Source organism: Pseudoliparis swirei, chromosome 15, assembly GCF_029220125.1.
Source record: "Pseudoliparis swirei isolate HS2019 ecotype Mariana Trench chromosome 15, NWPU_hadal_v1, whole genome shotgun sequence".
Lineage (NCBI taxonomy): Eukaryota > Metazoa > Chordata > Actinopteri > Perciformes > Liparidae > Pseudoliparis > Pseudoliparis swirei.
The window spans coordinates 6,173,907-6,197,311 of NC_079402.1; the positions used below are offsets into that span (position 1 = coordinate 6,173,907).

The 23,405-nt window shown below is 47.4% G+C and overlaps 1 protein-coding gene across 19 annotated transcripts in view; it reads left to right on the forward strand.

Moving 5' to 3' along the window:
* The window catches only part of LOC130205452 (protein unc-13 homolog B-like), a 71,546-nt gene extending 58,935 nt beyond the window's left edge, over positions 1-12,611 (forward strand). For 4 of the 19 annotated variants that reach the window (XM_056432827.1, XM_056432830.1, XM_056432843.1 and 1 more), the window contains 19 exons: positions 2,489-2,566; positions 2,785-2,862; positions 3,059-3,079; positions 4,231-4,275; positions 4,402-4,437; positions 5,737-5,751; positions 5,888-5,908; positions 6,499-6,519; positions 6,740-6,760; positions 7,135-7,223; positions 7,328-7,474; positions 7,695-7,818; positions 7,919-7,972; positions 8,081-8,158; positions 8,868-9,069; positions 9,256-9,312; positions 9,517-9,609; positions 9,719-9,878; positions 10,416-12,611. In XM_056432827.1, the coding sequence (XP_056288802.1) occupies positions 2,489-2,566; positions 2,785-2,862; positions 3,059-3,079; positions 4,231-4,275; positions 4,402-4,437; positions 5,737-5,751; positions 5,888-5,908; positions 6,499-6,519; positions 6,740-6,760; positions 7,135-7,223; positions 7,328-7,474; positions 7,695-7,818; positions 7,919-7,972; positions 8,081-8,158; positions 8,868-9,069; positions 9,256-9,312; positions 9,517-9,609; positions 9,719-9,878; positions 10,416-10,701 (1,626 nt within the window). In that variant the 3' untranslated portion in view covers positions 10,702-12,611. Of the gene's footprint in view, positions 1-2,488; positions 2,567-2,784; positions 2,863-3,058; positions 3,080-4,230; positions 4,276-4,401; positions 4,438-5,128; positions 5,156-5,361; positions 5,425-5,736; positions 5,752-5,887; positions 5,909-6,498; positions 6,520-6,739; positions 6,761-7,134; positions 7,224-7,327; positions 7,475-7,694; positions 7,819-7,918; positions 7,973-8,080; positions 8,159-8,867; positions 9,070-9,255; positions 9,313-9,516; positions 9,610-9,718; positions 9,879-10,415 lie in introns of all 19 variants that reach the window. The other 15 variants (XM_056432839.1, XM_056432849.1, XM_056432845.1 and 12 more) reach the window with 11 other exon arrangements.
* The last annotated feature ends 10,794 nt before the right edge of the window (positions 12,612-23,405 follow it).

A 23,405-nucleotide genomic window follows, 5' to 3' on the forward strand; every position in this document is an offset into this window, starting at 1 on the left:
GGCGGTCAGGAAGTCCAGGATCCAAGCACACAGGGGTGTTCAGTCCCAGCTCAATCAGCTTGCCGGCCAGTCTGGAGGGACTATGGTGTTGAAAGCTGAACTATAATCAATGAACAGCAGTCTCACATAGCCCCCTCTGGCTGTCCAGATGAGAGAGTGTGGTGTGCAGTACCTGGGAGACAGCATCATCCGTGGATCTGTTTGGGCGATAAGCAAACTGCAGCGGGTCCATGGAGGAAGGGAGGAAGGCGCAGATGTAGTCCTTTATCAGCCTCTCAGCATTTCATGACCACCGAGGTGAGGGCCACGGTCGGTAGTCATTCATACATGCTGGAGAAGCATTCTTGGGCACAGGGACAATAGTGGATCTCTTGAAGCAGGCGGGACCACGGACTCAGCCAGGAGAGGTTGAATATTGTGGTGAACACTGGAGCTAGCTGGTTAGCACAGGTCTTCAGTACTCGCCCAGATATGCCATCTGGACCTGCAGCTTTCCTGGTGTTCACCCTCAACAGAGCCCTCCTCACACTGTGCTCGGTCACAGAGAGTGTGTGTTCATCCCCAGCGGTAGAACTCACCTCGGCTACGCTTAACGGTGTTGTTGTTAGCCGGCGAGCTAGCGCTGTTGTTGCTAGCCTCAAACCGTGCATAAAATGAGTTCAGGTCGTCCGCTAGGGATGCGTCGGCACTCACCATTGCGCGGGTCTGCTCTGGTAGTTTGTGATAGTCCGTAGCCCCTGCCATAGGCGCCTGGTGTCGCGCTGCTCCATCTGTGATTCCACTCTGTCTCGGTACCTCCTCTTGGCCTTCTTCACCGCCCTCCTCAGTCCATAGACCGCTGCCTTGTACTCGTCCATGTTGCCGGATACAAGACCGGAGTTATAGGCAGCAGTACGGGCGTTCACAGCTTCACGGATGGATCTATCAACCCACGGCTTTTGGTTAGGAAAGACCCTAACTTTACCGTGTGGACGATGGTGTCCGTTAAGCGTTGCTATGAGGCTCATTGCTACTTCCGAACTTCGCTGACGCCACTGGAACTGGATTGGATCATGTCCCAGTTATACGTAGAGCGTCCTGTAGCTCAGCCTCTGATTGGTCAGACCACCGCATTCGCTCGTCACTACCGCTTCCCGCGATCCTTTGTTTATACTCCGAAGCAGAAAATGGCGGCATGGTCTGATTTCCTAACGGAGGGAGAGAGACAGCCTTGTAGCCTCTCTTGAATGGCGTATAGCAGTGGTCCAACGTTCTTTCCTCTGGTAGCACACGTAATGTGCTGGTGAAAGTTCGCATGACTTTTTAGGTTTGCCTTGTTAAAGTCCCCAGCCACCACCACAGCCGCCGGGATACTTGTTCTGATGCCGACATAACACATCATGTAGGTCCGATAGTGCTACGTCGGTGTCCGCTTGTGGTGGAATGTAGACGGCTGTGGTGATGACCGAGCTGAACTCCCGGGAAGGTAGAATGGACGGCATGAGATCGTCAGATGTTCCAGGTTCGTGAGCAGGAACGAGAAAGAGTCTTAATGTTCTTGGGGTCACACACATGTTGTTTGTCATGAAGCAAACCCTCCACCCTTAGATTTACCAGACTCTTCCGTTCTGTCTGCACGGAAAACAGAGAAGGACTCGGTTGGGCATATGACTCGATCCGCACCAGCGGGTCAGCCAAGTTTCCGTCAGACAAAAGATGTTACAATCCCGCATGTCCCGTTGAATCTGATCCTTGCCCTAAAATCATCCATCTTATTTTCCAGAGACTGGACGTTAGCAAGAAGGATGCTGGGCAAAGGTGGACGGTGGGCTTGAACTCTCAGTCTGTTCCGAATTCCGCTCCGTTTCCCTCGATGTTTTCGTCTCCCGTAGTAGCGGCTCCACTGTTGTTGTTTTGGTTCGCCGTACAATCTCTGCCGGCCACGCTGGATCGATGGAAAAAGTGGACAAAAACCCTTGTTTTGCGCAAAAGTTTATGTCCAAAAGTGTGCTGCGGTCGTATGTTGTTAGTGCCGATGTGTTTGTGGCAAAGAAAATATTAAAAATAAACACAAAAACTAAAAGAGCGCACAATCTCCGCGGAGCTGCCGCGACGGCGACTGGACACAGCCGCGCCATCTTTGCACTCAGATATGAGGTGAAATACAAAACAACGTCTTTTGGCTTCTTTTTTTTTTTAGAAAGTGAATTTTATATTTCTCTTCATTAAAAATAAATGTTGAGTTGGACATAATACTCCCCTTTGGGGGACAGGGGGGGGGGCTGCACAGTTTTGTGCTTTTATGCTTTGGGATTTGCTTTTCCTGCATGCCAAAGAACACATTACAGGACATTTGGGGATGTTTGTAATATAGAAGTTGGGAGGGAGTTCTTGGACAGTCCCCACTGTGGAGAGGGTTTGTGATGAATAATATAATTAGATTTTAAATTGTCTCAAAGGAAGTTTAGTTGCGTGCTGTTTGAATGCATTTCTTTTTCTTTATCTACAGACTATTGCCAAAGTTCTCCTGCAGTACAGTGCCATACTGACCAAGAGTTTTCCTACTTACATTGATAAGGAGAAGATTGTAAGTTTTTCAACACCTTCACCATCAATTTGAGGATCGCTTTTGCACTTGACCTCCAGTGGCTCCACAGCATCACCATTACATCAATATCATTTATTTAAATTACACTTGTGTTTCCGGTGTTGCAATCTCTTGTCGATACTGAAGCGTTCCTGCCACATGTGTGTCATGTAACATCTGTATGTTCTCTGTCCGTCTCATCCCGTGTCCTCCGGCAGCCGTGTGTCCTGTTGAATAATGTGCAGCAGTTAAGAATCCAGCTGGAGAAGATGTTTGAGTCGATGGGTGCCAAACAGGTAAGACAGCCGCCGTTGATGCATGATGTGCTCTGGCGTCATGACATCATTAATCTGCATGGCTCCAAAAGGAGAGAAAAAGGAGAAAAAACATACACTGACGAATCAACGACACATTTGTTACTCAAGCATGGAAAGTGGGTCTCTAGATTTGGATGATGGTACAACAGTTGTATTTGTGTGTCTTGTGTGTCAGATTGCAACAGAAGAAGCACTGGTATGTACAGATAGATAGATAGATAGATATATACTTTATTAATCCCCAAGGGGAAATTTGTCGTAGCAGTAGCAGCACCAATAAACCAAACACACAAGAATAAAAAATAAAATATAAAAACAGGGATGAAAGATATAGAAGCATACAAAGCAAAATATAAAATAAAATATATATGTATATATACAACATATATGCATACACAATACACAATACTAATGACAATTAAACTAAATATAAAAACACCAAATACAGTAGTGCTCGTAGAGCCCGGGTAGTGCTGGATCAGGACGTAGTCTTAACTCTTGACGAGGCCGTAGTGGAAGTTTAAAAGCTCTCTACGCCCTCAAGGTGTCTGATATGATGCTCCCAATGAAAGCATACGCAAAGATCAACGTGGACCAAAGATTAGACTCATCTGCAGGACTCTAGTGAGGAAGTAATGAAATCCTCTCATAGTGTCTTCAAGTTAAAAACCCTTTGAATATAGAAGGGTTCTCGGTAGAACTCCTTAGTTGTGTTCAAAGTGTTCTCTGAAGAACCCCATTGGAGGGTTCTAGATAAAAGCTTGTGAATATTAAAGGGTTCTTGGTGGGACCTTTGCCATATAAAAGGGATCTCTAGGTGGGATTTAAAGGAATCCTTTTGTTTTTTAAAAGGGTTCTCGGTAGAACTCCTTAGTTGGGTTCTAGATGAAACCTTTTGAACTTAATCTTGTTCTATGAAGAACCTCCCTGGGTGAGTTCTAGGTGAAACCTTTGGAGTTTAAAAGTGTTCTCTGAGGAACCCCATTGGAGGGTTCTAGGGAAAAGCGTTGGAAATTAATGGGTTCTTCGTGGGACTTTAGCTATATAAAAGGGATCTCTGGGTGGGATTTAGAGGAATCCTTTTGTTTTTTTAAAGAGTTCTCGGTAGAACTCCTGAGTTGGGTTCTAGATGAAACAATTGGATGAAACTTTTGGAATAAAATTAACGATATTCTTTTTTTGAATTTTTGGTTTCTTCTTTTTTTTAATGTAGTGCTCTGTACTATTTATTGTAGCTGTCATGTTTATTATTTAGATTTAGTATGTAGTGCTTGGTCGGTTGTAGGATTGTAGCGGTTTGATACTTGAGCTAAAGTTTCAACCAGTGCATTTACTTTACCATTAAAGCAAAATAGATTGGAAGAGGAGGAGGAGGCGGGAGAGATGGAGGAGGTAGGTTTCCATCATGGTCTGAGGACGGCAGATATTTGTCCATATTTAAGCGCATCTTTTGGACGTTTAATCAGTTTAATGGCGCACCACTGTATTTATTATTTCCCTCTGCTCTGGCTTGGACAGCAGGTCGTAGCTGAAGATGAGGAGGCGAAAGCTCTGGTTGGTAGCGTCGGTGGTAGCACATTAGATCCACTGCTGGTAGACTAGTAGACCCAGAATCTTACACCTAGCCAACCCCTCTTTAGCGTTAACAGAAGTCCGATCTAGTCTGTTCTAGTCCAGTAACTTTGCTGACGTTGATGTGAGCCAAGTATTGGACAGTGGGCTGATTGGATTCTGTCCTGTTGGTGGTGTTGGATGGAAAGTCAGATGATCATCAAATAATTACAATACATCCCAAAAAGAGACTGGCGAGGGGGGCATCACGAATCTCAACTTCAGGGGACAATGAACAAATTGAGAAAAATACAAAAATACTTGAACAGTGGTCCAAAGTTGGAACAGTTACTGGAATGCGGATGCCGCTAGCTGTCCCCGGGTCCACTTCTTTTTTGTGGGTTTCTATTCCGATGGCTACATTTTTATCTTCATTTCTTGGACTCAGCCTCTCTCTCTCGTAAAGGGTGGATTAACAAACCGACTGACCCCGACGTCAGTGGTCCATCGACACGGGTCATGTTCTTTGCAGAAAGGCCGTTTTCTTGGCTTTTGAGTGACATCCCGTAGTGGCTGAACGGATGCTTTTTACTCGTCAAACTGCATTTGAATCGTCCATGTCCCTTTTTTATTATTTGGCCTTGGTGAAGTGACGGTCATGTTATTTTTGTTTTTTTCCCCCTCTCTTTTCTAGTGCAACGATAGAATGCTAGCATGGCAGGCAAGTCCCCCGTACATGCAAACATGTTTTGTGACGCATGCTTGCATCGACTCAAATGTCCGTCTCTCCACATAAATATATTGCGTCGCCCGTAAATATTTTTGGGGAAAAAGAGGCACTTTGAAGTCACCTCGAAAAAAGAGCAACGTTTGTTGACTATGAAGAGGCTTAATCATGTTGTGTTATCTTTTCGCTGCCACGCCTAGTTTGAGGAGAGTGAGGAGGAGGAGGAAGACGTAGGGGAAGATGTGGAGAAAAATGAGGTTGAGGTTTGTTGCGGTCATCCTCGGGGGTCCCAAGTCCACCCCGTGTACCCTGTTGTTCCCTCTCACAGTGACCTCTCAGTGACCCTCAGTCCTACTGATACAAGACGTCCCTTTGGTTGTCGTGGTTACTGTGTTTTTAACACATCATCAGTGGTGATTTCACCCTCCAGTCCTCCCCCCCCTCTTTCAGTGGCGTTTTCCTCCCTCGAAACCAGTCTCTCATTTTCCCTGAACAAAAGGTTATTTCTGAACTTTTCGTTGTTTAATTTTCTCTAATTTGTGTTCCCTGTTTTTTTTGTTTTTTTTTTGCTATAGAATGACAAGGAGAAGGTGGGTGTTACAAAATCCAACATGTACTTTCCAATGTTCATTTCATTTTCCAATTTTAAGTGGCTTAAAGTTACAACCGATTCCTTTTTAAAAACTTTTTCTTCCTTAAATCTCAAAACATTCTCACCACGCAAAGACGGATGAACCCGTGGAAAAGGTAGGCAGCGCCCTGTGTGACGGCCATCGACCCTCCCTAGTTCCATCTAAGCGGGAACTTAAAGCGAATCTCCAAATGGGCAAAACGACTTCATTGAGTTTGTCATGTGTTGGCCCCTCCCCCTTTCCCCACCCTGGACATTCCCACGTAGACTGAAGGTGCATTCAGGGACAGGAAGTTGAGTTTAGGCACACAGAATCATGAGTATTAATACTCCGTGCCAAATAGAGCCAAACAAAAAACATCCAGCATATGACAAACAATACATTCCTAGGAGCTGCCTTTCCTTTCCTTTGGGCTGCGCAGCAGATAGCTTTGAGTCTCTCCTCAGTAATGCCCCCCCCCCACCCCCTCAACCCCCCGATCCTGACAGCCTATGAATCAAAAGGCCATTGGGTCTTTTGCTTAATGAGCCTCAGCATGGCTTCAGTGTACGGCTTCGCTCTCCTGCAGGCTGCCACAGTGCACCCCTCTGGAGGTAATTCAGGGTTTCCTACTTGTTCCCCCCTCCCTGTGCTTGTGAGACGTGTACGACGCTTGTCTCTTGCGGTATTAAACTTGTTTATTTTTTATTTGCTCCCTTTAAAAAGTTGGAGACTGCTGATAAAAAGGTGGGTTTGCAATTTGGACTTTCGTTTTCTCCTTTTTGGGCCTCGGGGACTGAAAAGTCAAAAATGGCCGTAGCTTTGTTTTGATCTGTTAAATGTGATTTTTTTTATTTTTACAACTTATTTGGAGCATTTCTGTTGCCTCTCAATGGTTGAGCTTGTAAGACGCACGTCTCCTGCAGTATTAAACTTTATTTTATTTTTGTTGTGCTCCCTGTAAAAGTTGGAGCCTGCTGGTAAAAAGGTGGGTTTGCTGGGATGTATGTGTTGTATCGTTTTCTTTTTTCTTTTTAAATACTCAGTGTGTGTGATGGCTATGTCTCTGCCACAGAAGCTTGCCTCTCTCATCCCTTTGGTTTGATGATTGTTGTAGTTCTTCTTTTTTTTTAAACCTTAAATTCCCTTGTGTAAGCTCTCGTTCTTGCGTTGAAGTCAATTTGGGGGCAAATATGACATGAAAGCTTTTTTTGTGAATCGATGTCCTCCGAGAGCTGGAATATAATACGAATATAATATCTTCCCTGCATTTTCAAGTTGTCGTTTTTCAGTTTCCGTCTTTTATATGCAACAAATGGCGCTGAAGTCGATTCTAACCAATGGCCTGCTGTCTCTCCGCAGATGGACGCCGAGGCCTGCGGCTTGCTGAACGACCTGCAGGTGAAGCTCAACAACGTGCTGGATGAGCTCAGCAGCACGTTCGGGAACAGGTAGCCCGATCCCGCCCGCCGCGCTCTGGCTTCAAGTTAAATAAACCGCACGCCCGCGGGTTCGTTTGGATCGATCCTCTCTCTCTTTTTGGTTGTTGTTGTAGTTTCCAGAGTCGCATCAACGAATGCATGCGACAGATGGCGTCGCTGCTGTACCAGATGAAAGGGCCGCTCAACGACAACAACAAGAACCAGGTGGACGCCGACTCTGACAACATGCTGCGGCCGCTCATGGACTTCCTGGATGGAAAGTGAGTGGGTCGATATTTCTATCTATTCGTTAATTTCTTCGTCTTCGTCTTTGTCTTCGTTTTCTTCATCTTCGTTTACTTCTAGAAAATCATAAATTACAAGTTTAAAAATAACTTTCTACAATTCTAGCACCAAGTCAGGGTTAACGCACTTCCGGTCCACGTGTCCCATCGACGTGTGTGTGTGTGTGTGTGTGTGTGTGTGTGTGTTACCCCTCAGGCTCACACTGTTCGCCACGGCGTGCGAGAAGACCGTGTTGAAGCGCGTGCTCAAGGAGCTGTGGAGGATCATAATGAGCAGCCTGGAGAAGACCATCGTCCTGCCACAGGGCAACGATACCTTCGTAAGTTCATCGTCGTTTGGCACTAATTCGTTTTTTAGGAGCAGGAAAAAAGAAACAACTTCATTTCCTATTTATATATTCTCTTTTGTTTTATCCCCAGGGAGCACAGATTCTCTCGGCCGCCAAAGAATTGGGCCAGCTCTCCAAACTCAAGGTATCCTAATGTCTTCGTACGCCAGACACCGCGTTGACCTCACCCCAGTGCGATACGCCGATCACTCATCGGTGGTTGTGTCTCTTTGCTCCTCGTGGGGACGTGCAGGATCACATGGCAGGGGAGGCCAAGAGCCTGTCTCCCAGGCAATGTGCTGTCATGGACGTGGCACTGGACACTATCAAGGTCAGTTTGTACCGCGGGGTCTTTGGTTTCCTACGGCAGACGGGTCAAATTAGCCTCATCAATATTCATCCAATAATCGGGTACCCTGAGCGGTCATCGGGCGGCTGAAGGCCAGAACCGGCCGGGGGTAAAGACGTGTGTGGAGGTTAAAGATGCTCAAATTAATTAATTAATTATTAACCCAAACTTCAGTTTTTTTGCATCTGGAGTTTCAAATGGACCACCGGGAAACGCAGTGAGAGGTTTGGAGAATTTGTAAGCGTAATTTTGCAATTCTGACCTCATCTCGAGAGTTTCTGCTGCCGTGATGGGACTCACTCTGATTAATTGAATAAATAAAAATATGCTAAATCCAAGATCGGGAGCATTGCTGTAGTCTCTGTAAAAGCTAACGGCGCTAACAGTGCAAACTACGGCCAAAGTGCCAACAGTGGTTCCCCCCCTGGGGAGGGAGGGTTCGCTCGCATGCACTCACATGCACTCACATGCACTCACATGCACTCACATGCACTCACATGCACTCACATGCAGCCCGGCTCAACAAACACAGAGAAGCTCTGGCTGCAACATACAATAACTTGACACAGCTAATCGCCTTTTGCTGTTTTATTAAAGAAAAAAATATGCATTAAACGTTCCATTTTGACCTAAAATAAAGCAAACCTCCAGATGTTCAAACGGCCAACCCACCCCTCTGCTTCCTCTGCAGCAATACTTCCACGCGGGAGGCAACGGGCTGAAGAAGGCGTTCCTGGAGAAGAGCCCCGAGCTGTCCTCGCTCCGCCACGCCCTGTCCCTCTACACCCAGACCACGGACACGCTCATCAAGACCTTTGTGACCACCCAGCACGCACAAGGTAGTGCACACTGCTTCCCGATGGCACATCGAGGGAAAAGAAAAGAAAAGAATGGTTAGAGGTGTAGAAATTCATTTCCCATGGTAGACCAGCAGAGGGTATCACATGATAAACACAGGCTGACTGCTCACTGCCCCCCCCCCCCCACACCTCTTTTTGGTTTTGGTTCGCCCCCTTGTGGACGTTATCTTCTGTGTCATTGACGTCTTCTCTCTGTCTCCCGTGCTGCCTCTGTGCCAGTGCACAATGGGAAAGGCATACGGTTAACCCCCAGTGAGAAAGTACAGCCCAGCAAGGGTAGGTTTCAATGGGAATCATCCGCCGCCCCCCCCCCCCTTTCACTCCCTGCCACCGACGTGGGTGAGGTCAATCCCAAACCCCTAACCCCGTTCCTACTGCATTCCCCTTCTCGTACGGGCACCCCCCCCCCCCCGCCTCATCATCAATCACAGTGTATTTCGCCGCCAAACAGAAGCTCATTGATTGTGCGTTTTGAACCAGGTTCGGGCGTGGACAAGCCGATCGGCGAGGTGTCCGTCCAGATCGAGCTGCACACTCACCCCGGGAGCGGCGAGCGGAAGGTGACCATCAAAGGTCTGTTGGACCGCTCCGCACACGATGCGACGCGTGTTTGTTTCGTGTCTGTTTTTTTGGCCACGTCTTCACTTTCTGATCGGGTCCTGGTCCTTGTGCACATCTCTAGTGGTGGCAGCCTGCGATTTGAAGTGGCAGACCTCGGGCATGTTCCGGCCCTTCGTGGAGGTCACCATGATCGGGCCTCACCTCAGCGACAAGAAACGCAAATTCCAGACCAAGTCCAAGAACAACAGCTGGTCTCCCAAGTACAACGAGACCTTCCACTTGTGAGTGCTTTTGTTTGTCCACAAGAATTATAATAGTAATAGAATTGCGAATGACACTTTTTTAACCAATTTATTTTTGACTGATGGATTCACGAAAATATAAGGAGTCCCGGGCCAAACAATGTGTTGTTGTTGTCGTGCCATGAAACAAAAAAAATTCTATCAAAACTGTTTTTTACATTTTACATTACAAACATTAAATGTGTATATTGGTGTCTGAACAATTGTATCTGCCTCTCCTAAATTGGAATAAAACTATTTTGAATAAATCTATAATGCAGTGCCCACTTAAAAATCGAATTACTTGTGTACATTTGCAAATACATAGATTTAAAACTAGCAGAAAGAGCCACATGTTGGGCAGTCCAAACATATTTGATGCTAATGTTCAAAATTGAATAGATACATTTCGTGTTTACACTGGGATGTTTATTGTGAAAAGATAACTGCGGGCCGTGGTTTGGACCATAGATCCAGAGCCTCCACAGTAAGTTCTCTCTCTCTCTCTCTCTCTCCCCCTCTCTCTCTCTTCCACAGCGCCCTGGGTAACCAGGACGGCTTTGAGTGCTACGAGCTGCAGGTCTGCATGAAGGACTACTGCTTCGGCCGCGCGGACCGAGTGGTGGGCGTGGCCGTGATGCAGCTGCGGGACATCGGGGGGAAGGGCAACTGCGCGTGCTGGTGCCCGCTGGGCCAGCGCATCCACATGGACGACACGGGCCTCACGGCCATGCGCATCCTCTCGCAGCGCTCCAACGACGACGTGGCCAAGGAGTTCGTGAGGCTGAAGTCGGAGGCGCGCTCGACCGAGGAGGGCAGATGAGGGGCAGCTGGAAGGGGAAAGACGAGGGGAGGGGAGGGGACGGGAGGGGAGGCCTCCTGTTCCACGATCAGAGACTCTTTTCTCAGACTTGTCGTGTGTCTTAGCTGCTGACTGACTGTTTTGTCGGCCGCCGAAACAAACTTGTCACCTTCATGCCCGGAGAGAGGGACTTATGGACAAACACTCCATGTTCCCCAACACATTCAATGTATTAACCGTGCTGCCACACACACACACACACACACACGCACCTGCTCACTCGAGCGTCACACTCTTACTCTCGTCATTCAACCTCCCCCCGCCCCCCTCCTCCCTCATCCGCTGGAGCGGCGCAAGGCCAAACTAAGTTTTCACGCCTCACAAGTGTTGTTGTGCAATAACCCCCCCCCCCCCCCCTCACCTCCTCACCTGACCCACCCACACCCTGCCTGTGTGTTGTTGTTTTTTTTAATAATTATGCCTTACACTCTGAAACTGTGAATGTGTGAAGTAAAGAAAAAGTGCTCGGCCTCTTCTAAAATCTTCATCTCATAGAAAGAAAAGGGTCTTCAGTCTGATGAACAATGGCCGGTCTTTTTGACAGCCTGCCAATTATTGATCATGAGCTGATGAGATATCGTGCCGCTTTCACGAGTTACGTCTCAGGAGGAGGGACTTCGACCTTTGACCCCTTAAACGTGCCCCTTAGTTACGGTGGTTCAGTTAATTGTGTGCCTTGCCATGTGAAGCTCCCCTTTATAGATATATTTATATATATATATATAAGTCCAAAATATAAGCTCCGTTAGCAGCTCCGCTGTAACCATGACGGCGTGCAGCCGTTTTTTAATTTTTTTATTTTTATACATATTTATTTTTTGTCCGTGCTTTTTTTTTTTTCCGAAGACTTTAACGTTTAACAAAGTTAACGTTAGCCGCCGGGTGTCCGGTGTGAGCCGAGCTGCACGCTGGCGCAGGTCGGTGGCGACTCGCGTCCTCGACCGGCGATGGCGAGAGCTGTGTTTTATTTATAGTTCAGAAAATATTATGTTCCACTTTTCAGGTAACAACTTTTTCTTCCAAAAAAACCCCAACAAAAACCAACAAAAAGAAAGTCAATCTGAACATTTGAACGCGAGTGTAGAATGACTTGCGGTTTACATTTCTGCTCGGCCGATGAGTGGCCTTACATAAGTGTGTGTGGGGGGGGGGGGGGGGGGACTAATGATGTTTCTCTTTTTTTTAATATTGTTTTTATTTCCTTGCATTTCCTCTCGGCTCTCTGCAATGTGGACCCGGCCAGTTGTTGTTATTGTTATGTTGTTTTGTTGTTTTGCCCATAATGATGTCAAATAAGTTTTCCAAGTGATGGTCCTTATCATTTCTTTCTACTTCTTATCTGCGATGATGTTGTGGAACGTCGTAACCACATGTCCCGGGGGTTTTCTTCGTATACTCTGCGTTCTGATTGGTGGACGCTTCCTGTGGATCCTCCGTCGTCATGACGACACAGAGAGACGCATCGCCGGCCAACGTGCTCCCGACTGAGGGAAGACTATTTAAGTGTTACTCTTAACGAAGGATGGATATCGCTGAAACATGAGAGCCCTCGACTAGTCACCTCTTCCCTTTGTTACAGGAAGTGACCCCGTTGTGCATACAGACGTCTCATAGACACACACACACACACACACACACACACACACACACATACCAAGCTACAGATGTTCACTTTTTCTTGTATTCTTTATTTCTCTGTTTTCTAAATGTGTTAACCCTCGGATTACCGCCAAGTCCCTGCAATAGTTACCGAGGACGGTTTATCGGTCGTAGTCGCCGTGTTTTCTGTGTATCGTCAGTACTTTTGAAATGTTGTCGTCACCATGTGAACATTCTCTTCAACGTGTTTTGTATAAAGTATTTGAGAAGTATCTGACCTGTCTGTTTCTTCCCAGTACAAATGTGACACGGACTGCAGATTGTTTGTTTGGATCGTCTTTTTTTACAAGTTTGAGTTATTTCCCACTTAAAGTTGCAGTGAGCGATTCTAATCCAGTTCCAAGCCAATCGTCAGCGGGCCTCGGGGGGCAGGCAGAGGGCAAGGGTTCTCTTCCAATGTGTAAAGGGAGCGAGAGGTCAATCTATTCCATTATTGTTTTTATTACGACTCATTCATCAAACCGGCTTGAGATTTCTTGTCGGGTCCTCACAACTTGCTGCAGCCATCCATATAAGCATACCACACATCCGGAAGCATTGTGTTTTCAAGGTGTCCGTTCCCTCGCTTTATTCCCTTGAGCGTGGTAACGCGTTGGCACGTCCACCTGGACTCAATAATCAAGTTCAACAGAAAGAGAGAGGGGGGGGGGGGTTGAATCAGATTCAGATTCAACTTTATTGTCATTGCACAGAGTACAGGCACTGGGGAAACAAATATATATGAAATGATATGGCCCAATATTCAGATTTTGCCTCAGGGGACTTTACAATCTCTACACATATGACATCCCTGACCTTTGACCTCACATCGGATCAGGAAAAAATCCCAAGAAATGGAAAAAAAACTTTCACTGGGAAAAAGGGAAGAAACCTTCAGGAGAGCAACAGAGGAGGATCCCTCTCCAGGATGAACAGAAGTAATAGATGTCATGTGTACAGAATGAAGCATTACAGAGTAACAACACATTCAATGAGTATGACAGTGTATGAATAATTAGTAGTAGACACGGACCACAATCCAGACCTCCATGAAACAGAGGAGGGGCGCATCAGCGGGGCCATGGCTGGAGGCCGGCCCACCAGGCAGGAGGCATCAGAATCAGAATCAGAATCAGAAACAGGTTTATTGCCAAAGAATGTTCATATTAAAAAAACACAAACAAACGAGGAACTTTTTTTGGCGGAAGGTGCAAGAATCACCAAGACACCGGCGCGCCATCTAGGAAAGGGTGGATGAAAGATGACAGCATAACATGAGGGAAGAGAGGCGAGAAAAAGCCACCCCCCGACTATGCCCCTAGAGGGGTACAGTGTGGGAGCAGGAGAAACAAAAAACACCATTGCACAGAAGCACATACATCTTATGGACCCTATGAGACGTGAAGTCACAAGGACTCAGGGGAGGAAGTAGAGTTAGTAATGTGTAATAGAGAGAAGAAAATTCATCCATAAGGAGAGAGAGAAGAGGATATAGGAGCTCAGTGTATCCTTAAACGTCCCCCAGCAGCTATAAGTCTGGAACGTGAAAAGAGCGAAGCCGCGGACCACAGTCGTGTGCCTCCCGGGGGCCAGAGCGGGCGACGTGGAGTCTTGTTTGAAACTGCTGGCTAAGGACAAGCGGAGATACAGTCAGATTGTAATACACGCCGGTCGGAAGTCATTAAAATTAATGTGGAATCCGTGTGTGCTTATGCCAAGACATTGTCGGACACCGTCGTTTTCTCTGGCCCTCTCCCAAATTTGCAGACAGATGAATTGTATAGCCGAATGTCGTCTTTCAACCGTTGGCTGTCGAGGTGGTGCCCAGCGAATAATGTGGGCTACATAGACAACTGGAAGACTTTCTGGGGAAAGCCTGATCTGATGAGGAGAGACGGCATCCATCCCACGTTGGACGGAGCGCGTCTCGTTTCTGCAAACATAACCACGTTGATCAACGGACAGCCATATCTGTGACAACGCAGGGTTCATGTCAGAAAGCAGAAACAGAGTAGCCCCACGCCCCTGTCATCCCTGTCACCCAGTGTCCCCCATAGCACATCCTCCCCCGGAGCCTCCGCCCCCTCTCACCCAGTCCCTCCCAGAGCTCCATAGAGACTGTGTCTGTCCCACGGCCACTTAAACTAAAATTAATTCTATCAAAAGAAAGCAGAAGAGGAGTCGTACACAATAACCTTATACAAGTTAACACCATTATTTCAGCAGTGCAACAAAACAGGACTATTAAATGTGGTCTCCTAAATATTAGATATCTGTCATCTAAAGCTGTGTTACTAAATGATTTAATATCAGATAATCACATTGATTTATGTTGTCTAACTGAAACCTGGCTGAGCCATGAAGAATATGTCTGCCTAAATGAATCGACTCCTCCAAGTCATATTAATACTCACATTCCTCGAGGCACCGGTCGAGGAGGTGGAGTAGCAGCCATCTTTGACTCAAGCCTATTGATAAATCCTAAACCTAAATTACACTACAACTCATTTGAAAGCCTTGTTCTTTGTCTTTCACATCCAACCTGGAAAACACTACAGCCAATTCTATTTGGGATTCTGTACCGGCCACCAGGTCCATATTCAGAGTTTATATCTGAATTTTCAGAATTTATATCAAGTTTGGTTCTGAAAACTGATAAAGTTATTATTGTAGGAGATTTTAATATTCATGTGGATGTTGATAATGATTGCCTTAGTGCTGCATTCATCTCATTGTTGGACTCGATTGGCTTCTGTCAGAGAGTACAGAAACCCACTCACAGCTTTGGCCACACGCTTGATCTTGTTCTTACTTATGGCATTGACATTGAGCATTTGAACGTCTTCCCACAGAATCCTCTTCTGTCAGACCACAACCTCATAACTTTTGAATTTATACTACCGGAGTGTACTCCGTTAGTCAAAAGTTTCTACACCAGATGTCTAACTGACAGTGCTGTAGCTAAATTTAAAGAAGCGATTCCTTCTGTATTTGATTCGATACCACGTCTCAATATAACAGAGGACTCCTGGTCTAACTTTAGTCCGTCCCAGATTGATCATCTTGTTGACAGTGCCACAGGCTCACTGAGAATGACACTGGACTCGATAGCCCTCTGAAGAAGAAGACAGTGAGGAAGAGGAGGTTTCCTCCCTGGTATAGCCCTCAGACCCGCAAACTGAAGCAAGCGTCACGAAGCTTGAACGCATATGGCGTTCAACTAATCTCGAAGAATCCCGCTTAGTTTGGCGAGATAGTCTTAAAACTTATAAGAAGGCCCTCCGTAATGCCAGAGCAGCCTATTACTCATCAGTAATAGAAAAATAAGAACAACCCCAGGTTTCTCTTCAGCACTGTAGCTAGGCTGACAGAGAGTCACAGCTCTGTGGAGCCGAGTATTCCTATAGACCTCAGTGGTAATGACTTCATGAACTTCTTTAATGAAAAGATTTTAACTATTAGGGACAAGATTAATAATCTCTTGCCCTTAACCAGTGCCAATCTGTCCTCAAGTGGAATGGCCTTGGAAACCGCTGTATGCCCTGGTGTATATTTGGAGGGCTTTTCTCCCATCAACCGTGACCAATTATCTTCAACGGTTTCTACTTCGAACACGTCTACCTGTCTCTTGGACCCCATCCCGACGAGGCTGCTTAAAGACGTTTTGCCTTTAATTGGCGGCTCTCTATTAGATATTATCAATGTGTCTCTGCTAACAGGCCACGTACCACACTCCTTCAAAGTGGCTGTTATTAAACCTCTCCTGAAGAAGCCCACTCTGGATCCAGAGGTGTTGGCTAACTACAGACCGATCTCTAACCTCCCCTTCTTCTCAAAGATCCTTGAGAAAGTGGTCGCAAATCAGTTGTGTGACTTTCTACATCATAATTGTTTATTTGAGGAGTTTCAGTCAGGATTTAGAAAACACCACAGCACCGAGACAGCACTGGTGAAAATTACAAATGACCTCTTAATGGCAGCAGATAAAGGACTCATCTCTGTACTGGTCTTGTTAGACCTTAGTGCTGCATTCGACACCATTGACCATGACATCCTGTTACAGAGACTGGAGCAGTCGATTGGCATTTCAGGCACGGCACTAAGTTGGTTTAAATCCTATTTATCAGATCGATCTCAGTTTGTATTTGTAAACGATGATGCCTCGATAACCACCAACGTTAATCACGGAGTTCCACAAGGTTCTGTGCTTGGACCAATTTTATTTACCTCATACATGCTGCCTTTGGGCAATATTATCAGGAAACACTCCATAAACTTTCATTGCTATGCAGATGATACTTAACTATATCTATCGATAAAACCAGAGGAAACCAACCAACTAAGTAAAATTCAAGCATGTCTTAAAGACATGGATGACCTGCAAATTCTTGATGTTAAACTCAGACAAAACCGAAGTAATTTTACTCGGCCCTGAGCACCTCAGAGATCAGTTATCTGGTGATGTGGTTTCTGTAGACGGCATTGCCCTGGCATCCAACACCACTGTAAAGAATCTTGGCGTTATCTTTGATCGGGACTTGTCCTTTAACTCCCACGTAAAGCAAATCTCAAGGACTGCATTCTTTCATCTACGTAATATTTCAAAAATCAGGCACATTTTGTCTCAAAAAGATGCAGAAAAATTGGTTCACGCGTTCGTTACTTCGAGACTGGTTTACTGCAACTCCTTATTATCAGGCTGCTCTAATAAATCTCTTAGGTCCCTCCAGTTGATCCAGAATGCTGCAGCTCGTATTCTCACTAAAACTAAGAAAAGAGATCACATCACTCCTGCACTAGCTGCTCTGCACTGGCTCCCAGTAAAATCAAGAATCACTTTTAAAATTCTTCTCTTAACGTACAAAGCCTTGATTGGTGATGCTCCATCATATCTTAAGGAGCTTGTCGTACCATATTGCCCCACTAGAGAGCTACGCTCACTAAATGCGGGACTACTTGTAGTTCCTAGAGTCTTAAAAAGTAGAATGGGAGCCAGAGCCTTTAGTTATCAAGCTCCTCTTTTATGGAACCAGCTTCCACCTTCAGTCCGGGAGTCAGACACAGTCACCTCGTTTAAGAGTCGACTTAAGACTTTCTTCTTTGACAGAGCTTATAGTAAGGGCTGAATCAGGTTCACCTGGTCCAGCCCCTTGATATGCTGCTATAGGCTTATAGGCTGCTGGGCGACGTTTAGGATGCACTGAGCACCTATCTCCTCTTTTCTCTCCTTAGGGATTAATTTTCATCTCTCAATCACACGTTACTAACTCTGCTTTCTCCCCGGAGTCCTTGTGACTTCACGTCTCATGGGGTCATCGGACCCTATGAGACGGCATAGATCCTATCTGCCTGATGGATCATCGAGGTCTGGGTCGTGGAATTCCTGCTCCTGACTACGCCACTATCCTGTTGAGACTCCGCCCACTGTTGAGACTCCGCCCACTCCTCCTCTCTACCGCCATCTGCCTGATGGATCGTGGAGGTCTCCATCGTGGAATATGCCTACTATGAACTATTCATACACTCTGTCATATTCATTGAATGTATTTTAACTCTAAATCTGTCCTTCTGTACACATTACATCTATTGCACCTGTCCATCCTGGAGAGGGATCCTCCTCTGTTGCTCTCCTGAAGGTTTCTTCCCTTTTTGTCCCCCTGAAGGGTTATTTGGGAGTTTTTCCTGGTCCGATGCGAGGTTTTGGGGCAGGGATTTCTATGTGTACAGATTGTAAAGCACTCCGAGACAAATTTGTAATTTGTGAAATTGGGCTATATAAATAAACTGAATTGAATTGAATTGAATAAGCCAATAGCAGCATTTAACATTTTAAAAAAACAAAACAAGAGGTTAGACTTTTGCACTGGGGCGTAACCGGTCATTCTAGTTTTAAATCATGTACAGACTGAGCTTAAACTCTTGTGTCACTCGATAACCAAAACCAACAACGAGCAAGGTAGTGCCTCTTCTTGATGAGAAACGATGAGAAGCAGCTCATGGAAGGAGCTCACTGGCTCACAAACGGGCCACCGGGTCCAAGTTGTAGCAGCAATCTCGGACCCACATTTAAAAAATGTAGACAAATGAAAGCTAAATGTTGTAATGTAGGCGTACTGTCCCTTTAAGACCTAATCAGAAGAAATCGTGGGAGAGTTTCACGTACAGTGCAACGCAGTTATTTTGAGCTTATTGTTTTTAACTGAAGGCTACATTATCACTTCATGTGTAATTTTTTTATGTATGTATATATATATATGTGTGTGTATGTATATGTATATATATATATATGTGTATGTATATATATATATATATCTAAAATTCATGTAACTATACATATATTTAGAAATATTTATATATATACATATATGTGTATATATGTATATATCGCAAGTTACGTATGTAACTATGGTTCTATGAATCCTGGATGACCGCCAGAGGCGGTGCTTAGCACTGGATATCTTCCGTCTTGCGCATAGCAGGTCGAGTATTAATAACAACAAAGTCACCCGTGACCTCGGATGACCCGCCCACCGGGTATAAGTTCCGGTGTCATCCCGAGATCAGTTCTACGGAATCTTCTCGCGAACTCACGAGATTCCGGTGACTAAGAACTCTGGCGGTCATCCAGGATTCATAGAACCATAGTTACATACGTAACTTGCGTTCTATTTCATCCTTCCTGACCGCCAGAGGCGGTGCTTAGCACTGGATGACTTATACCAACAGAGTCACGAGGAATCCCAAGGAAACTACCTCATATGACTCAAGCAGAGGATCTGGACCACCTGCAATGCATGGAGGGTGTTCCGTTCACTCTGTAGTCTCTGGTGAATGTGCAACGATGCCCCTGAGGCTGTTGCATACATATGCACCTATATTCCTGGGCATACCTCTTGGTCGCCCGTGATGTGGAACGCTGGTAGAACAACACCCTGCTCTGGATGGCAGAGCACGGACGTTCACCACCTATGCACAGGCAATGGCCTCCACTATCTAGTGGAACAGGCACTGTTCTGCAGTGGCCTAGCCTTCTTAGATCCACCCTAACTGACTAGTTATGGTGGTCAAGCTGTGCAGGCTGGACAGGCTGGTTGAGACCGAGCGCCAGCACCTTTGGGGAAGCCACTGCTTTAGGCCGCAGTGTGACACCCGAGCCTCTGAGTTCCCCTCAGACAAGGCTCATTGACCGACAGGCGTGTAGCTTGCCTACTTGCTCTGCCGCAGTTATGGCAAGGATGAAAGGTCTTTGCCGACAGCAACCACAGCTCTGCCTCTGCCAAGGAGGCGAGCATAGGTGTCCAGTACCCGGGCAAGTCCCTGGAGGAGCCCTCGGGGCTCAGGGATAGTCACTGAGGCCCTCCTTATGAAGAGGGACACCAGCTTGTGGCTGTTCCGCATCATTGTCGGCTTTAGCATGCTGCCCTGAAATGGCAGCTATGTAGCCCTCAGGATAGAGGCAGACATGCCCTTAACTAGAAGGGGTGACGGAGGCGTGAGTACCGTGAGGCACGAGGCACCGTACTGGGTCCCTCCGTCCGCTGGTCGGAAGCGGCTTCGTCTGCACGTCTTGTAGACGGATGGCACTCCGGCATTTAGAATAGTCCTCTGGACTGATTCTGTTCAGCTGCTTCTGCTCTCCTGCGGCCAAGCCCTTTGTTGGGCCCGGCCGGGTTGTCAGGTCCCACCATTTAGCTGTACTAGGGGTCCCGCATGTCAGCGAGGCACCGTGGCGTCACAGCGAAGTCTGTGCAGCCAGGGAATCAAGTCCTGGCTGACGCCTTGGGGCCACCAGCAAAATTCGGTGGCCCTGTTGAAGACCCCGAGTAGTTGGCAAGAACAGCGGAAATGTGGGGAACGCCCTGGTTCCGTTCTCCTGGTCGCTACCTCACCCGACAATTGGTCAGGTGAAGGGTTACGAGTAAGAAAAATCAGAAGGGCACGGGAGCTTCGTAGCAGCTCTGCCGCCCTAGGGGCCCCTGGAGGTTCAAGCCAACCCGTGGTGGAGGCGATGTCTCGCCCAACAAGTACATATTCCTCCCAAGTATGGCAGGAACTGTTTGAGCGCTAGGTGCATGGCCTGTGGCTCCAGACCCAAGTGTCGCGAATAGACTGTCCTCTGGAAGTCCTGTACCGCCAGACTGCGCCCACTTCGAGAGGCGGGAGTCTGCTGTGGCGACCTCGGTGGGCGGACCCTTCCTGGGGATACCCTCTGACGGGTATGCTCTCACCCTCACGGGATAGAGCCGAGGGCACCACTGTGACCCCATCTTGTGCCTGTGGCCCCAGGCGAGGCTGTTAGGCCCTCCATGCGAAGGGCACCGCGACAGCAGCCAAGCATTTGCCCCATAGGCAAGGAAAAAGGGATAATAGACCACTGCCTGCCCCCTCAGAGAGTACCTACCTGCTTGAGTGACGGGCAGGCCCACTTAGTGGCTGTATCTAGAGCTATACCAACGAAGGTTATGCTCCGAGAATGGCTCAGAAAACTCTTTATGTTCACGAAGGCCCAACCGGGCAGCGTGAGAAAGAGTGTAAGACAGCTGATGCAGCTGTCAATTTACCCGATAGGCAAGAAGAGGATAAAAGACAGCCATCTGCCCCCTCAGAGAGGGGAAGGCTGCAGAGGATGCTGTCCACCTGTCTGAGTGACGGCCAGGCCCGCTTAGTGGCTGCATCTAGAGCTACCCCAATAAAGGTTATGCTCCGAGAATGGCTCAGAAAACTCTTTATGTTCACGAAGGCCCAACCGGGCGGCGTGAGAGAGTGCAAGTAATGCACTGTGTGGCCCTAAATGGGTATGGCACACATAGCCAGATCGTACAGGATGGCAGTTTCCTCACGCCCTGGTGATTGCAGGGCGGCAGTAATGCCCTTTTGTAGAAACTCCTGGGGAAGTCCACATGGAAGAAGCCTGGGAATAATGGCTTTGATTCAAGATTCAAGATTCAAGATTCAAGATGTTTTATTTGTCACATACACACACAGGGTGTGCAGTGAAATGAAAGTGGTAATGCTCAGCAGGAATGTGCAAGGGCAACAAGTACACACTATTTACAATAAAAAACAACACAATATTTACAGTAAGTGTGTGTGTGTGTGTGTGTGTGTGTGTGTGTGTGTGTGTGCCTAAGAGGGGCAGTTGTGTGGGTCTATGTGGGGGTCCTGGTGAGGTCGGAGTTCACAGTCCTGATGGCCTGAGGAAAGAAACTCCGTCTCAGTCTCTCTGTTCTTGCAGCGTGACTACGGAGGCGCCTGCCTGACCGCAGCAGCTGAAACAGTCTGTTGTTGGGGTGGTGAGGATCCTTCATGATCCTGCCGGCTCTGGTTCTGCACCTCCTGGTGTACAAGTCCTGCAGGGTGGGAGTGTAGTTCCAATAGTGCGTTCAGCCGAACGCACTACTCTCTGCAGAGCCTTCCTGTCCTGAGCGGAGCAGTTGCCAAACCAGGCTGTGATGCTTCCTGTCAGGACGCTCTCTACAGCTCCAGAGTAGAAGGACTGAAGGATCCTCTGGGAAACTTTAAATGTCCTCAGCTGCCTGAGGTGGTAGAGGCTGCCGTGCCTTTCTCACCAGAGTGTCTGTGTTTGTTGACCATGTCAGATCCTCGGTGATGTGGACTCCCAGGTATTTATACCGCTCACCCTCTCCACAGTAGTCCCGTTAATCCCCAGTGGTGAGTACGTCCTCTGTTGTTGTACCCTCCTAAAGTCCACAATCAGCTCCTTAGTTTTGGTGACATTCATGATGAGGCTGTTGTCCTGGCACCAGAGTGACAGATCAGCAACTTCCTCCAGGTAGGCCTTCTCGTCGTTGTCGGAGATCAGGCCCACCACCACTGTGTCATCCGCAAACTTGATGATGGTGTTGAGCTGAACCTGGCCACACAGTCATGTGTGTACAGGGAGTACAGTAGGGGCTGAGGACGCAACCCTGGGGATCCTGTGTTCAGGGTGAGGGATTTGGAGGTGTGTCTGCCCACCCTGACCACCTGTGGCCTGGCGGTCAGGAAGTCCAGGATCCAAGCACACAGGGGTGTTCAGTCCCAGCTCAATCAGCTTGCCGGCCAGTCTGGAGGGACTATGTTCTTGAAAGCTGTACTATAATCAATGAACAGCAGTCTCACATAGCCCCCTTCTGGCTGTCCAGATGAGAGAGTGTGGTGTGCAGTACCTGGGAGACAGCATCATCTGTGGATCTGTTTGGGCGATAAGCAAACTGCAGCGGGTCCATGGAGGAAGGGAGGAAGGCGCAGATGTAGTCCTTTATCAGCCTCTCAAAGCATTTCATGACCACCGAGGTGAGGGCCACCGGTCGGTAGTCATTCATACATGCTGGAGAAGCATTCTTGGGCACAGGGACAATAGTGGATCTCTTGAAGCAGGCAGGGACCACGGACTCAGCCAGGGAGAGGTTGAATATTGTGGTGAACACTGGAGCTAGCTGGTTAGCACAGGTCTTCAGTACTCGCCCAGATATGCCATCTGGACCTGCAGCTTTCCTGGTGTTCACCCTCAACAGAGCCCTCCTCACACTGTGCTCGGTCACATAGAGTGTGTGTTCATCCCCAGCGGTAGAACTCACCTCGGCTACGCTAACGGTGTTGTTAGCCGGCGAGCTAGCGCTGTTGTTGCTAGCCTCAAACCGTGCATAAAATGAGTTCAGGTCGTCCGCTAGGGATGCGTCGGCACTCACCATAGCGGGGTCTGCTCTGGTAGTCTGTGATAGTCCGTAGCCCCTGCCATAGGCGCCTGGTGTCGCGCTGCTCCATCTGTGATTCCACTCTGTCTCGGTACCTCCTTTGGCTTCCTTCACCGCCTCCTCAGTCCATAGACCGCTGCCTTGTACTCGTCCATGTTGCGGATACAAGACCGGAGTTATAGGCAGCAGTAGGCGTTCACAGCTTCACGGATGGATCTATCAACCCACGGCTTTTGGTTAGGAAAGACCCTAACTTTACCGTGGGGCGATGGTGTCCGTTAAGCGTTGCTATGAGGCTCATTGCTACTTCAAAACTCGCTGACGTCACTG